This window comes from Crocodylus porosus, unplaced genomic scaffold, assembly GCF_001723895.1.
Source record: "Crocodylus porosus isolate Cpor-Errol unplaced genomic scaffold, CroPor_comp1, whole genome shotgun sequence".
Lineage (NCBI taxonomy): Eukaryota > Metazoa > Chordata > Crocodylia > Crocodylidae > Crocodylus > Crocodylus porosus.
Window position 1 is genome coordinate 77,776,631 of NW_017728931.1, and position 15,301 is coordinate 77,791,931.

Sequence of the window (15,301 nt, forward strand, 5' to 3'; positions counted from 1 at the left end):
TTAGTGACTTACCTAAAATACCTCAATATCCTTATGGAGGGTCAAGCACGCAGAATCACAATGACAGAAAAAGTGTGCTGGCTTCCCCATAAAGAACTGTACAATCAGCCACCTTGCTTCAGTCTCATAAGCACACAAGCATTCCCTTTTCTTTTGTTTTAATTAAACTTTGAAAAAAACAAAGCCCACTGATCCCACAAGCTGATTTAGCTGAGAAGCCAGTGTGAAAGCAACTCAGGTTTGTTCACCTTTCTTTTTAATACAGGTTGACTGACTGCAAGCTTCTATGGGTGATAATCCTGCTATCGGAACTATTGATATAATGCTTTCCTCGAGGGAAGAGGTGGGAGGAGAGAATGAGAAAAAGAGCAAGAGAGCAAGTGAGAGATTGAGAGAAAGAGCGAGAAAGTGAGCGAGGAAAAGAGCAAGCAAGAGCAAGTGAGATTTTTCCAGTTATGAGCTACAGCTGGGTTTGTTTTTTTCTATGGGGAAGCTATGCTGCAAAATAGCTGCCCCTTTTCTCTAGGACAACAAGCAAGCAGGGGCAGAGTCCCTTTCACAGCCACTGCAAAACTGGCAATTCAATAGCAAGAAATTAAAAAAACGCATAGAGTAAATATAATTTCTGATTCCTTCTTAGTGTCACACTTCGGACTGAATCTCCTATTCTGCATCTTATTTTATTTTTATTTCATGTTTAAAATCATTGTGAATAGTCACTATCCCTGAGACTGGGGGTTGAGAGTTTTTATCCGCATTTTTTACATTGGCTATCTGGAAACACTCAAGAGGTTTTTAAATGTAATAACAAACCCAACGACACAACCTTGAGAAATAAAGATGCAAGTGAAATAGTTAACATTGCTTAATAAATACAGTCTGTCAAACAAGTAGCATTATCATGTTTGCACTGCGTCTGTGTGGTGATAACATATCATTGGACAGGCCAAACAGGAGCAAGAAGCATAGTAGTTACACCAGGGTTCAATGCCATTAACAATAACCCAGAAATGCTAGTTAGCAGTGCTTCTGAGCACTGTAAACCTACACCATTAACACCTTCTAATATTATGTTTTATAGGGCCATCTATGCTAAATGTGCTGTCTAGGTGTTAACTCATTCCTGCTACAAAATAAGATATATATTTTTAAACAGGTGTGGGATGGATTCTCCCTCAATTGAAACCTTTAAATAAATATTGGATGTCTTTCAAAATGATAGGCTATCGCTGAAACTAATTATGGTTCTGAATCAGGAATCACTTGGTGAAAGTCTATGGACTCTGACATACTGGAGATCAGACTAAAACAACGTTTCTCAAACTTTTCAAGTCTAAAATCCATTTATTGAGTTAGTTGTTTTGTTCAGACCCCTTATATTTACTACAAGACCAACAGTAAAATATAACAGTGATAAATAAGCCTGTGTACTTTGTCATGTATTTTGAATGGCTAACAGACAATACTAAGCCTTCAAACGCAAGGGTATGCCAGGAGTTGGAGATAGATTAGTTTGTTGCTTTAGAATTTAATAACACTTTCAGTGGCTAGCAAATCCCCTGATTGCCTTTCATGACCCATCCCTTCAAGGTTTATAATCCACCACTTCAGAAACCCTGGATTAAGTTATTGTAACAGTCTCTATGGGCCTTAAAAGCCGATGGATCTATGACCAAACCTGGGAGGGTGGTAAAAAGTGTTATATTTAAGAGTTTGGTAGTACTATAGTGATACTGTAGCCACAGTGCTCCAGGAATTACATGAGAAGGGCTTTTTGGAAAGCGATATTATTTACTGGACCAGCTGTATGGTTGGAATAAAGTTAGACAAGATTTTAAATTTCTTCATCAGGCCTGGAAAGACTTAGAAAGAAAGTAACCTGCCCAGTGTCACACTACAATTCAGTGCAAGGACCCGGATCAGAATTCAGGTCCTTTCCACTATCAATTTCAGGCCTGTATCACTACTGTCATCTCTATAAACTCAGCCAGGTACATTTTAAATCTCCTATCAGCATACATTGAAAAATCACCCAATCAAAAATCAAGCTGGATCATGCACCAGTCACAAGGGCTGAACCTCACATGGTATATACTAAAGATAGCTTGTAATAGGCACCACGTTAGTTCAGCTGTTAGTAGCATACTATAGAGTGAACCACCAAAGGCTCCCCACCAAAACATGCAACTTGATGAAAGCTAAGGAAGCAGTGGTTGGATGAATGGACTGTAAGGCAGATAGAAAACTGCCTGAATCATTGGGCTTAAAGAGTAGTAATCAATGGCTCTATGTCTAGTTGGCAGCCAATGTCAAGTGGAGCGCCCCCAGGGGTTAGTCCTGGGGCCAGTTTTGTTCAATATCTTCATCAATGACCTGGAAGGTGGGATACAGTGCACCCTTAGCAAGTCTGTAGATGACACCAAGCTGGGGAGAATAGTAGATAATGCTGGAGGGTAGGGTTAGAATTCAGAGAGACCTAGACAAATTGGAGGAGTGGACCAAAAGAAATCTCATGTGCTTCAATAAGGAGAGGTACAAAGTCCTGCACTTATGACAGAACAATCCCATGCATCAGTACAGGCTGGGGAATGACTGGCTAAGCGGCAGCTCTGCAGAAAAAGGACCTGGGTGTTACAGTGGACAATAAGCTGAATATGAGCCAGCAGTGTGCCCTTGATAGGAAGAAGGCTAACAGCATACTGGGCTGCATTAGTAGGAGTGTTGCCATCAGACTGAGGGAAGTGATTCTTCCTCTCTATTTGGCACTGGTGAGGGCACATCTAGAGTGTCCAGTTTTGGGCCCCACACTTCAGGAAGGAATGTAGATAAATTGGAGAGTGTCCAGCAGAGGGCAATGAAAATGGTGAGGGGAAAATGGTGAGGGGGATGGGACATATGACTTCTGAGGAGAGGCCAAGGAAACTGGGTTTATTTAGTCTGGAGAAGAGAAAGGGGGATTTAACAGCAGCCTTCAACTACCTGACAGGTGGTTCCAAAGAAGATGGAGCTAAAATGGTCTTAGTGGTGGCAGACGACAGAACAAGGAGCAATGGTCTCAAGTTGCAGCAAGGAAAATTTAGGGGCTGTGGAAGGGCCAGGCTGCGGAAGAGTCAGAGCCCAGGCAGCTTATCCAGGCAAGCTGGGGGGGCTCCCACCACTGCATGCACCCCAGCAGAGGTTCAGGGGGCACATGCCATAGGGCTCTGTGAAATGTCTATGTTTCTTTTCAGATTCAGCCGTTTTGGAGGACAGTGATTCATTTTAGCATTTCAGATCGCTGTTCCATTCCGATTTGGCCAAATCGGTTTCAGAGTTTCAACACCGTTTCGGTGATTTGGCCATGGGCTATAATGGGGAATCACTAAAATGCCTATAACTTTGTCTTTTCTTGCCTGATTTGGATGAAAATTGCAGGGATGGTAGCCTGCCAAGATTCAAGGAGATACATGTTGGATCCCAGTGAAACTCTATCACTTACTGGCAGTAGCAACATGCTGTCATTCTGCTTGAAGATCCGGGGGCCCACATCCCCCAGTAGGGCTGAGGGGCTGTGTCAGACTCCTCCGGTGGGGCACAGGAGCCCAGGTCTGCACATGGGATGACAGCAGGCTGCTGTCCCTCCCCCAGAGCACTGGGATTGGAAGGGACCTCAGGAACAGATCGCAGATCCTGGCCAGCTACAGATATCAATATCAGAGCAGCCCCTCCCCCCTCCTTCTGAGTTGGTATCCCTGCAAGCCCACCTCCAAAACATTTCAGATGGTTTCATTTCAGAGGTGTTTTGGAGCTTTCCGTTTAGCTTAGAATTTGCTGTTTTGGGCGTCAAAGTGGGCCAAAACGCCTCCAAAACAAAACGGCTGCTGAAATTTCGCACAGCCCTAATGTGCCCCTCCCACCCCCATCTGTATGTAAGGGGAAGTGGCTGCCACTGCCACCAAATGTCAGGAGAGTGCTTGCAAGCAAAATGGAATGCTCTCCACAGGCCAAAGAAACCAGACATCCAGTATATGGCCACAAGGCAGCTACTAGCCATCTAAAATCATAGATGAGCTTTTTAATCACAATATAAAAGTTTGAAAGTTTACTGGCAGCTACACAACTGGAAAAGTAGTATAAACACCTCAACATGCTCAACGGGAACGCTGAAATGCACACTAATGTTGCTCAACTCCCCGCAGCAGAGACAGGAAAGGACTGATCAACTTGAGATATTTAAACCACCTTCAAACAAGAGCCATGAGGTCAAAAGACAACACTCAGAAGTTGGTTTATTCCAATAACCTGTAACATGGGCATCTGCTTTTATTAACTCCTGGAGTGACCAGGTAATACCAGGAAGTCACAATAGCAAAAAAAAAAAAAGGTCAAGAAATAAAAATTGGCGTGGTATGCCACAGCAGTGTACACTTGCAGACACAGAGGCTTGGTCCTCTTGGGGGAGACTCTGACTGCCAGCCAGAGCATCTCCCCTCCTCTAGTTCCACCCAACTCCTTCAGCATACCAGGAGCCGGAGGGAGTGGAGAAACGGCAGTTTCCCCAAAGCGAGGCATTTTGTCTCACACCAAAGCACACATGCAGGGGAATCCACACCAGCAAAAAGTAACAGCACAAATATGTGACACTACTTTTTTTGCCACTGTAAGCACATGCCCCTGCATATAGGGATGCACCCCAGAAACATAGAAAAGTAGTGCTATTGAAATACAAAGGAACAGGGCAGGTGCTTCATTCAAAGTACACTTGTGGTATAGGTGGAGATCTACAGGAAAGTCAGGATTAGAAAACTTTAGCAGCAGAGGCAGGCTAGAATGTGGGTTTAGAATATGGATATTGCCAAAAACAAAGGAGACTGGAAAAAAAGGAAAGGAGGGTGAGACAAGGAGGAAAAACAGAGAATGAGGGTGTGAATGGAGATGGTAGAAGATCAAGCAGAGGAGTAGGACAAAGGGTGGAAAGCAAAGGATTTCTGTAATGAACACAATGGCAGAATGTCAGAGAGTCAGTGAACAGTAAATCAATTAAGTTTGCAGAGAATCTAATGAACAGTGAATCACTCATGCCTGTAGTAAATTATATGATCAGAGACTTAAACAGCTTCCCCTAAAGGAATACTAATAAAATCCTCATTCTGTATATTCCATAACAATATCCACTACCTTTCCTTTTTTCATGTCTTTGTGATGACGTATACTTCACATACAGGTGAAGTATAACAACGCCACTATCAGTCTGCCTCACAACAAACATTCACTACCAGAGAAATCCAACCATCAACAAAGCTGTTATATATTAGTTCCATTAAATAAACATTTACCTTTGCATTTTTATAAGACAAGGAAGTATATAGTTGAAATCTCCACTTCTCCACTGATACAGATTAAAACTTGATTCTGCTCTGTGAAAATATTCACACAGTATAAGCTAAAGAGAACCCCCTCTCAACTTCAAATGTGCAATGTATATAACCATATGCCTTGTTTAAACATTTTCTGAGTTAGCATCCATCATTGCTAAATGTTTTAAATATAGTTTTGTGTAGCATATTGAAAACAAGACAAAGTCCTTTTCTCTTTGCTACTTAGGAATTGAAGTAGCACAGCTACAGTGCAGTGACAGTATCTATACAGAAAAGCATACAATGTGCCAGACTTTAATAACTACCTCAAAATTTTACAATAAGGCACTATTAAAAAAAAAGGGGGGGAAAGGCTGTCTAATATTCTGCAGTGGCAACTGTTTGGGTATATTTTAATGTTTTAGTGTTCAAACATACAACATGACTTGCAAGTGAAAGACTGGCTTCAACTCTGACCAAAAGAGGAAAGGGAATTTACATTCCTCCCTTCTTTAGGATATGTGGCTACATACCAAGAAAGGATTAACTTTGTGGCAAGATATTGCATTTTCACACCATCCCCTACAAGGATGCTTTCAAGGAATAGCAACTTGGAGGGGCTGGATGGATTTAAGTCAACAGGCCCTGATGATCTTCATCCTAGAGTATTTAGGGAATTAGCTGGAGCATAGCAGAACCATTAGCGTGACTGTTTGAGCACTCGTGGAGCTCAGGACAAGTCCTGGAGGACTGGAAAAGGACCAGCATGATCCCTATTTTCAAGAAGCGGAGGAAGGAGGAACCAGGTACCTATAGGCCAGTTAGCCTTATGTCTACCCTCGGAAAGACCTTTGAGAAAATTGTTAAGTGGGTAAATTTTAACAATTTTACCAGTGGGTAAAATAATGCTTAGGGGCAACCAACATGGGTTCATAACAGGCAGATCCTGCTGGACTAACCTGGTTTCTTTTTACGACCGAGTCACAAAATGCTTGGATGAAGGAATAGAGGTAGATGTTATTTACTTAGATTTTTAAAAGGCCTTTGACACAGTGTTGCACCTAATTCCTATAAATAAACAGTTGCAATGTAGATTACACAGTCCGGTGAATGGAAAATTCACTTATGGGACACACCCAGAGAGTGGTGGTGGGTGAGTCAATTTCTGCCTGGAGAAATGTGGGCAGCAGAGTCCCCCAAAGCTCTGTCCTGGGACCGGTACTGTTCAATATCTTCATTAGAGACTTGGATGAGGGAGTAGAAAGCACTCTGTCCAAATTTGCAGATGACACCAAACTATAGCAGCAGGTACACAAACTAGAAGGCAGGGAGTGAATCCAGGCAGATTTGGACAGGCTGGGGAAGTGGGCGGAACAGAATAGGATGCAGTTTAACAAAGATAAGGGCCATGTGTTGCACCTAGGGAGGAAGAATCATTAACACACCTACAGCCTGGGAGGTACCATTCTAAGTAGCACAACTGCAAAAAGAGATCTCAGAGTCGTAGTCGACTCCAAAATGAACAAGAGTCACCAGTCTAATGAAGTAATAAGTAAAGCTAACCACACTCTTTGTTACATAAGTAGGTGCATCACAGAGAGGTCTAGGGAGGTGATACTTCCCCTCTATGCAGCACTGATCAGGCCACAGCTGGAATACAGTGTCCAGTTTTGGGCGCTGCACTTCAGGAGGAATGTAGATAACCTGGAAAGAGGTCAGAGGTGAGCCATCCATCTGGTTAAAGGCCTACAGGGAACAGGACCAATTGAGGGACCTGAATCTCTTCAGACTCCACAAGAGAAGGCTGTGAGCTGATCTTATGGCCATCTACAAACGCATCAGTGAGGGACAGCAAGAAATAGGGGATATGATGTTTACCAGGGAGCTCTTTAAGTGCCACACCTCCTCATCTCCAAAAAAGGAAGTTTCTCAAGGTAAATAAATTACACAATACACTTGGGACTAGAGCCCCAAAAGACTTAAGTCTTGCCTAATTCTAAGTTTGAGCACTTGAATCCAAACCTGGGATTCTGAAAATTACATTCAGGTGTGGTCTAGCTTAGGAGGTACCTGAAATTTGTAAGTGCCTATATCTTTTTTTTTTATATTAAAGCACTGTAGATAGCTAAAGTTTTGCTTTAGAGAAGGTCATCTACTGTCTGTGGGGAGACCTGCTGCCTGCATCCTTTTTTAAATCAGACTCTGAGTAAATCACTCTTCCAGAATGTGGGAGACCTAGGTTGTATCATAATGCTCAATAATCATAGAATCATAGAAATTACAGGCTGGAAGGGATCTTGAAAGATCATAGAGTCCAACCCCCTGTGCTGGGCAGGAATACTACTGAGATCAAATTTAGTTGGATCATTATGTTCAACAAGTAGTCCTCAAGGGCTCAATGTCCAGTTACAGTAAGGAACTGAGTGGAACTCTGCAAGGATCAGTCCTGGGTCTTGTACTGCTTAATACCAAACCCAGGTATCATTTATTATTATACTAATTAATAATTTTGGGGACAGAATAGAGTGCACATTTAGCAAATATGCAGATGACACTATGTTGGATGGTGGCAGATACTCTGAAGGATAGGGCTAGGATTCAGAATGACCTTGACAAACTGTAGAAATGGTACAAAAATCAATCAAATGAAACAAAGACAAGTGCAAAGTCCTGCACTTTGGATCGAATAAATTTCATTCATGTGTACAAGCTAATGAACAACTGGGTAGGCTGTAATACTGCAGAACAGGACCTGGAGACTACAATGGACTATCAGTTGAATATGAGCCAACAGTGTGTTCTTGTTCCAAAAAAGGCAATAGCCTAACAGGTTGTATTAACAGGAGTTTCTCTTGCAAATCCAGAGAAGTGATCTTTCTGCCTTGCTCAGCACTAATGAGACATCACCAGGAGCACTGTGTCCAGTTTTGGACCTGACACTTCAAGAGAGATGTGGACACATTAGAAAGGGACCAGTGGAGAGAAACACAAATTATTGTAGGTCTAGGAAATCAGAATTTGGAAAGAAAGCCTAAAAACACTGGGATTATTTAGTCTAGAGAAAAGAAAACAAATTTATGGATAATTTGATAACAGTTTTAAAATACCTAAAAGATGTTTATAAACAGGATGGAGATACACCAGTTATGCTCAACCTATCCATGCAAGACAGATGAGTAATGGAGAGCCAGTCTGTGGGCCAGATCCTGCAGGCCAGATCCAGTGTGGTATCGGCACTTGCAGAGATTCTGGATTCTGGAGCTGTAACAATACATGATGCTGCTATTCCTATACCTTGAACTTTCTAGACCCATGGGCAGCCCCATAGGTCAGATGACATTGTACAGCTGGCAAGAGGTTGAGTACCACTGAAATAAACTATTCTGTGGTGCAGGGGAAAGAACTGGTACCAGGGGTCTAAAACTGGAACAAGAGAAATTTGTGTTGAAGATTAGGAATAACTTTCTCACTATGAGAGTGGTAAGCATTGGAACAGGTTACCCAGGTAGGCTGTGGAAGTCCATCCTTGGATGTTTTTAAGAGCAGTCTAGACAAGCACCTGACTGGGATGGTTTAGACAGAAACAGTCCTGGCTTGAGCAAGGACTGACCTAATAAGGATCCTCCACCTTAACTTTCTAAACCTAACTTTCAGGAATCTTCCCCTGACTGAGAAGATTCAAAGCCATATCTCCATTCTCCAAGAAAAGCACCAAGCCATGGGCATTTATAAAAAAATCATTTAACAAAATCACCATCTCTTTTGAACTGGCTCTTTCCCCATAGCACTCTGTCACCACCAGTTTGGTAGGATATTCTTTTCTGCCATGCCATCATCCTCTTTTGTTTTGTTTTTTTTCTCTGACTATTGATACTTGGCTATTTACCATAGTATCTGAAGATTAGATCCACAAATGTACACAGAAATGCAACATTTCACTTTGTGGTGCTCAAGTTATAGGTGCTTGGGTCTGTAGCAGAACCCACAACCCCGAGTTAAATGCTTCAGGTCCGAATACAATATATGCAAAGAATCAGACACCTTGGAAGAGAAGAGGTTCAGAGAAGGTGACATACTGATTGGAGAGCCATGTATGGTAGCCAATAGGAAACTCTAAGAACAGAGTTGTTTCTAAATGTTGTCGGTGTCAGCAGGTAAACTGGTTCCTCACTTCTGAAAACACAACTGTTTTTTCCTCACACCAATACCTTTTTCTTGATCCACCTATCCAATTGCTTTAAAAAGGCAGGTACTACAACCATTTTCCTGTTCACCCTCTCAGCTGGATCTCTGGAAAATCCTCTGGTTTTCCCTTAAACAGCTACCATATAGTCCCACAGCTCTACTACTTCAGTCTTCCCTCTCACTGAGCAGTCTCGTCAGACCTAATTAACAGCTGTTGTTTTTCCCCGTTCAGGTCTATATTTTTTAAAGAAAATACCTTCTTTCATCTTAAAGTCAGAGGATCAACCTACATGCCTAAATGTAATCATGAATTGTAAACTATAATGGAGCCCAAGAAAGCAACAAGCACGGTAAAATCTTTAAGTGCCTATGTCACATAGAAACTACAGATCTTTCTTCCAGTATGCATATGCTAAATAAACTGCAAGTTACATGACTGATATATACAAGAGTTTGAAAATTGTTTTGAATACTACAAAACAGTTTTATTCTACTGTCTATACTAGTATTGCTATATCATAAGCAGGGATCCAGATTTTCTGTTCACATGGAAAAATGGGGTGAAACCCAGATTTTCTCCTTCAAAAAGAGAAAAACGTGGGAAACGGTGGGTTTCCCCTTGCAGGCTGGCAGAGATCTAGCTTGCAAGGGGCTTGGGGAAACAGGAGAAGGGCGACCAGGCAGGGGGTGCCATGTATATGTGCATATGTACACGTGCATATGTACACAGCTGCCAGTCAGCCCAGAGAGCAGCTCCCACAGGTAAGTCTGGTGGCAGGAGTGGAGGCTGGGATTGAGGCCCCCATAGTAAGGAAGAGGGAGGGAGGGAGGGAGTCAGGCAGGGCTGAGGCTGGGGTTGCTGCTCAGCCGGCACAGCGTGTGAGTCTTGGGGCCAGTGTTCCCTCTAAGGAGCAGCAGTCCATGAGGGTGCCATCTCAGTCCAGCGTGTGACACTTGCTAAAGGGGGCCGAGGGCTGGGGGCCAGGCCTAGGGGCCGCAGGCTGGAGCTGGGGTCGGATGCTGGGGGCCAGAAGCCAGGAGCCGGGACCAGGGGCCAAGAAGCTGGGAGCCGGGGGCCAGTAGCTGGAAGTTGGGGCCAGAGGATGGAGTCAGAGCCGGAGCTGGCAGAGCCCGCAGCCCCAGCCTCCATCCCCGTCACCTCTTGGAGGAACCGCTGCCTGCCCCAGTGAGGCTCCTCCAGCTCTGGCACACTGATCTGCTCCCCAGCCCTGAAGTCACATGCCTCCTCACTCCCTGAGGCGATGTGAGAGAGCGGAGCAGTGTCCCACTGGGGCAGGCAGCGGCTCCTCCCCGAGGTGAGGCAAGTCAGGGATGGAGGCTGGGGTAGGGGGCTATTGCAGGCTCCGCCAGCTCCAGGGAAGTGCTCCACTCCCCAGCCCTGATGTGGGGGAGCAGAGCAGTTCCCCAGAGCCAGCAGACCATGCACCAGGCTTCTGCCCCAGCCTTTCCTGGTGCATGGCCTTGAAAAGGCTGTGCGTGGCCGCACTTTTGGTCGTGCATGGTCACACATGTGCTCACCTTAGAGGGAACCTTGCTTGGAGCCTGGGGCCAGAATGCGTGGCTGCAGTTTCTGGGCAGGAAATGAGAAAAGACTGGAGGCAGCTCATCTTGAAGGGGAGGGGACACATGGTCCCCAGATCCGTGCATGGGGCTCGCAGTCCCCACCCTGCTGCCCCGTCCCTGGGGACGTCCGCAGCCCAGTAGGTGAGACCCAGCGCAGGAGGGCAGAGCAGGTCAGGGAAACTCAGTGCTGCTGCCGAGAGTCCTGCTCCACCATGTCACGACACCTGCTGCCCATCTGGCAGCAGCAGGGGTGGTAGTACAGATTTGTGTCCTTCACTGCTGCTGCAGGGGCAGGGGGCTGCAGACCCAAGTCCCTGATCTCGAAGCCCTGGCAGCTGAGGACCCCCTACAGTAGGGTGGGGGGAGCAGGGGGCTGTGGGTGGGGAGTGAGGGGCAATGGAATGGGCAGGGTAGCGGCATATCAGGGCTGCTCAGTGCCACAAAGCAGTTGGACCTGAATCCTGGTGAGCAAAGGGAAGAGGGGGAGTTCTGATTTTCCATGATAAAAAACACCCAAAATCAAAATGCCCACAGTTATAGGTATTTAAAATGTATTTTATTATACTGATTGAGGCACTGGTAGACTTGCAAACATTGTAAATATATCAAAAAACCATTGTGTTCAACTGATATCCATATAGATTTCAATTTCAAAATTAAAGTAGCAATTTTACTTATAGTAGGAAAAAAATCAAATTTATTATAGAATTTTTCCTTTGGTTATAATCCCACAAAAAAGCTAAACTGGAACATATTAAATCCCCTCTGAGGCGGTTTAACAAAATTTGCCAATGTGTAACAACAACAACAACAAGGAAAAACATGTTGAGATGAAAGGCCATATGTTTTAATTGTGAAAGATGTTCCGAAGTAGACACACTCACTACCTGCTGTTATCTGGCAACCGTATTAAAGCACCTGAAGTAACAATGCAGGTCTCTTTGTTAATTATCAGTTCTCAGAGGAAAGAAAGATCTTGATTTTTTTTTCTTTTAACTTCTTGGCAAGAACAAGTCTAGAACTTCCAGTACAAAGCAATCATGTTTTCTTCATTATCATGTCATGTTGAGAAGTTTCTGACTATCTGCTCCTGGGGTTAAGCAATGTCTCATGAAAATGCTTATGTCAGATGTTTGTACCGCAACTCATTATGTGGGCAATTCTGAAGTCAGGTATGAAAGTACACACAAAAAAATAACCTGCGGTTTTGATGAGAGCTCCATGTTTATATGCATCAATGCCTCTGCTCTCCTAACTGAACACTGCTTGCAACCCGTCATTTTCAGAGGACAAAAACAAATGCCATATTCTTATTAAAAATGAATGCAACACCCCCTTCTAACAATACCTATTACTTTATCTATCTATCTACTATACCATTAGTTGTAAGACTAATAAAGCTAGTCAGCAGGCTAGCGCTTTAATGAAATAGACACCGAGTTCCTGGAAGGAACACCTGTGGTTCAGACTCTAACACCTCAGATCAAATGTGAGCTTTCTTCTTGTTGCTGAGCAGTAAGTTTTTCTGGATCTTGATCAAACAAGCTCCCAAGGAAGGAGCAGGTAATAATATGGTGCAAAATATTGCAGTGTGTGGGAGGGTGGGTGGGGGAGTAGAGCAGAATGTGGGGGAAAAAATTAAATTGACAGCTTTTACAATTAGGTCAGTTGAACAGCAAGACAAACTCACAGCAATTCTCCTCAATAAGCAGCAATATAATCAGGCACATATTAATCATCATTAAAAAAACAACACTCATCAACATAACAAATATTTTCATAGAATGTAGGAAATTTCTAGTCTTACACACATATTTTCAATTCTGTTCCCTTTCTGCAGCTGAGCAATCAAGTTACATATGACTGAATAAATATACCCCAAGGGCTATCGAATGAAAATGAGGCCCAACATGCTGAGCATCAGAAAAGCAGAAACTAATCAGCAAAGCTTCTCTTCTCTAGTGTCCCACTGCCTAATAGATCTAATTGTTGTTTACTCTTCGTGCCTTAGGGCAAATGGATGAAGTGACAAACTGGCTTCTCTTTAGGACAATTGAAAATTTCCTACTCACTGTCCCTTCTCACTTAACCCCAAAATTTCTCAACTCAAAGTCTACCACTAAAAACAACCTTGTTTCTTAATCCTGGTGAGAGCTCTTTTGGGCAGATATTATGATCCACAGGAACATCTTACCTAATTTGGGCAGGGAATAGGGCACTTTAAAGTAGTCTTCATAAAATTCAATGAGTCTCCTTGTAATATTTAGAGCATAGTCTCCAGATCCTCTTCTGATTGCATCCGGTCTGGCATACAATCTCACCTGAAACCAAAACAGAACAAGAGCATGGTCATTTCAGCACCCACATTTTAAAACTAACCTAAATCACAGACATGATCAATTCTAAGGTTGGGGTGGGGGGGAGTGGTAGGTAGAGGTTAGTCTCTATTGCATGTTTCTCAAAACTTTGGCTGAGGAACTTATGCAATTAAGGTAACAAAGTTGAGAAAGTCACAGTCCCCCAACTGCTTGTGTTGCCAAAAAAAAGACTTAACATTCCTTGTATCAAAATAAATATTCAAAGCAATCACTTACATGTGTTTGCTAGAGATATGATGGTAGAGGGGATTAGTATAATGGTTCTCTGCCTACTCAGAATATAGGCAGGATGCAGTGGCGCAGTAGGAGAGAAGTTCATGGTTTGTTAAAGGCACATTATATCAAGCCCTGGAAGTATTATCGGCTGGGTAAAAAATAATTCCTTTTTCCTCCTTTTCTCTGGCACTAACACAGTTACCCTCGATGAGCAAAATATGATCACAAAAGCAACCATTTATAAGCTCATTCATGTACAATTAACCATTAACATTCCTAAAGCCACCTACAACAGCTCCAGGCCCCTTTTTCATAATGCAGTAAGAAAAAACTCAATTCAAATACAAATATTGTATTTACTCAGTTCAAATACTGGTGCATTCAACACAAACCTTTTCAGTTCTTTAACTGCATACATCAAAGTAGAACAACCATTCCTTCAATAACCACCCTTTCTAATTAAGGACTGAAGTATGGCTAACTCTTGAACATATGAAAGCAGCTACTTCAATATGCCCAGAAGTGCACTGACCACAGCTTCCTACCTTTCAGTCGCTTTATTGCAAAGACCATAAATCATCCAGCTCCACTAAGCTTTACAAAGAGGGTCACACAGGAGGAGGAATTGTGCTTCCTCCTCACTTACCGATGGATCTGGTCCACAACAGAAGGAAGTGCATTACAGAAAGCAGGGCTGGAAATACAGTCCCCCTGCTCAAGACAGGATCATCCCTGACTAAACCATTCCAGCTAAGTGTCTGTCCAGCCTGCCCTTGAAAGTTTCCAGAGATGGAGATTCTACAGCTTCTCTAGGTAGCCTGTTCCAGTGCTTGACCACCTTCAAAGGAAGAAAGTTCTTTCTAATCTCCAAGCTAAATTTCCTCTGCTGTGGCTTGAAGCTGTTGCTCCTAGCCCTGCCCCCACAGCCACAGAGAGAAGCCCATCTCTATCCTCTGTATCACTGCCCATCAGGTATTTAAAGACTATTATCAAATCCTCTCGTGCTCCACTTCTCCAGATTAAATAATCCTGGCTCTCCCAGACTTTCTTCATAAATTATGCTTCTCAGGCCTCTACTCATTTTTGTTTTTCTCTGCTAGGCTCTTTTCAGTCTGTTCACATCTTTCTTGGAAAGTGGGGCTCAAAACTAGACACAATACAGTACTCTAGTAAGGCTTCACCAGAGTGGCACAATCACTTCCCTTTAGGGGTGCACCAATAGAGAATTTTTGGGCCGATACTGATAGCCGATTTTTAACGAGCCATATCGGCCGATATCGATACGACCCCAATATGCAGCATGGAGAGCGGTGTTCAGCTGGTAAATCTGTTGTGGGGTAAGGGGTAAGGGAGAGAAGGGGCATGGGAGGAGCAGATTGAGGCCCCCGTGGTGAAGGAGGGAGTGGGGCAGGCGCAGGTGCTGCACAGCTGGGACAGAGCAGGAGACAGAGCCACAAGCAGCTCATCCGGGAGGCACGGAGAGGCGGGGCAGCTCCCACTGCTGTATGTACCCCAGGGTGGGGCTGGGGTGGTGCCAGCACTGGGAGAGGCTACGGTGAATTTTGGGATGGCTTCAGCTTCAACCCCACCCCCACCCCACCC

At 43.8% G+C, this 15,301-nt stretch overlaps 1 protein-coding gene and 1 long non-coding RNA gene across 2 annotated transcripts in view; both read right to left on the reverse strand.

Moving 5' to 3' along the window:
• The window catches only part of TRHDE (thyrotropin releasing hormone degrading enzyme), a gene marked incomplete at its 5' end in the record, with an annotated part of 317,351 nt that overhangs the window by 249,852 nt on the left and 52,198 nt on the right, over positions 1-15,301 (reverse strand). Inside the window, one exon of the mRNA XM_019543934.1 lies at positions 13,300-13,426. Within this exon, the coding sequence (XP_019399479.1) occupies positions 13,300-13,426 (127 nt within the window). The remainder of the gene's footprint in view (positions 1-13,299; positions 13,427-15,301) is intronic.
• Positions 4,245-8,265, reverse strand: LOC109315485. The gene is made up of 3 exons (XR_002102516.1): positions 8,165-8,265; positions 7,284-7,291; positions 4,245-4,255 (listed from the first exon to the last, which is right to left on the reverse strand). It is a non-coding gene; the product is annotated as an uncharacterized LOC109315485 (long non-coding RNA).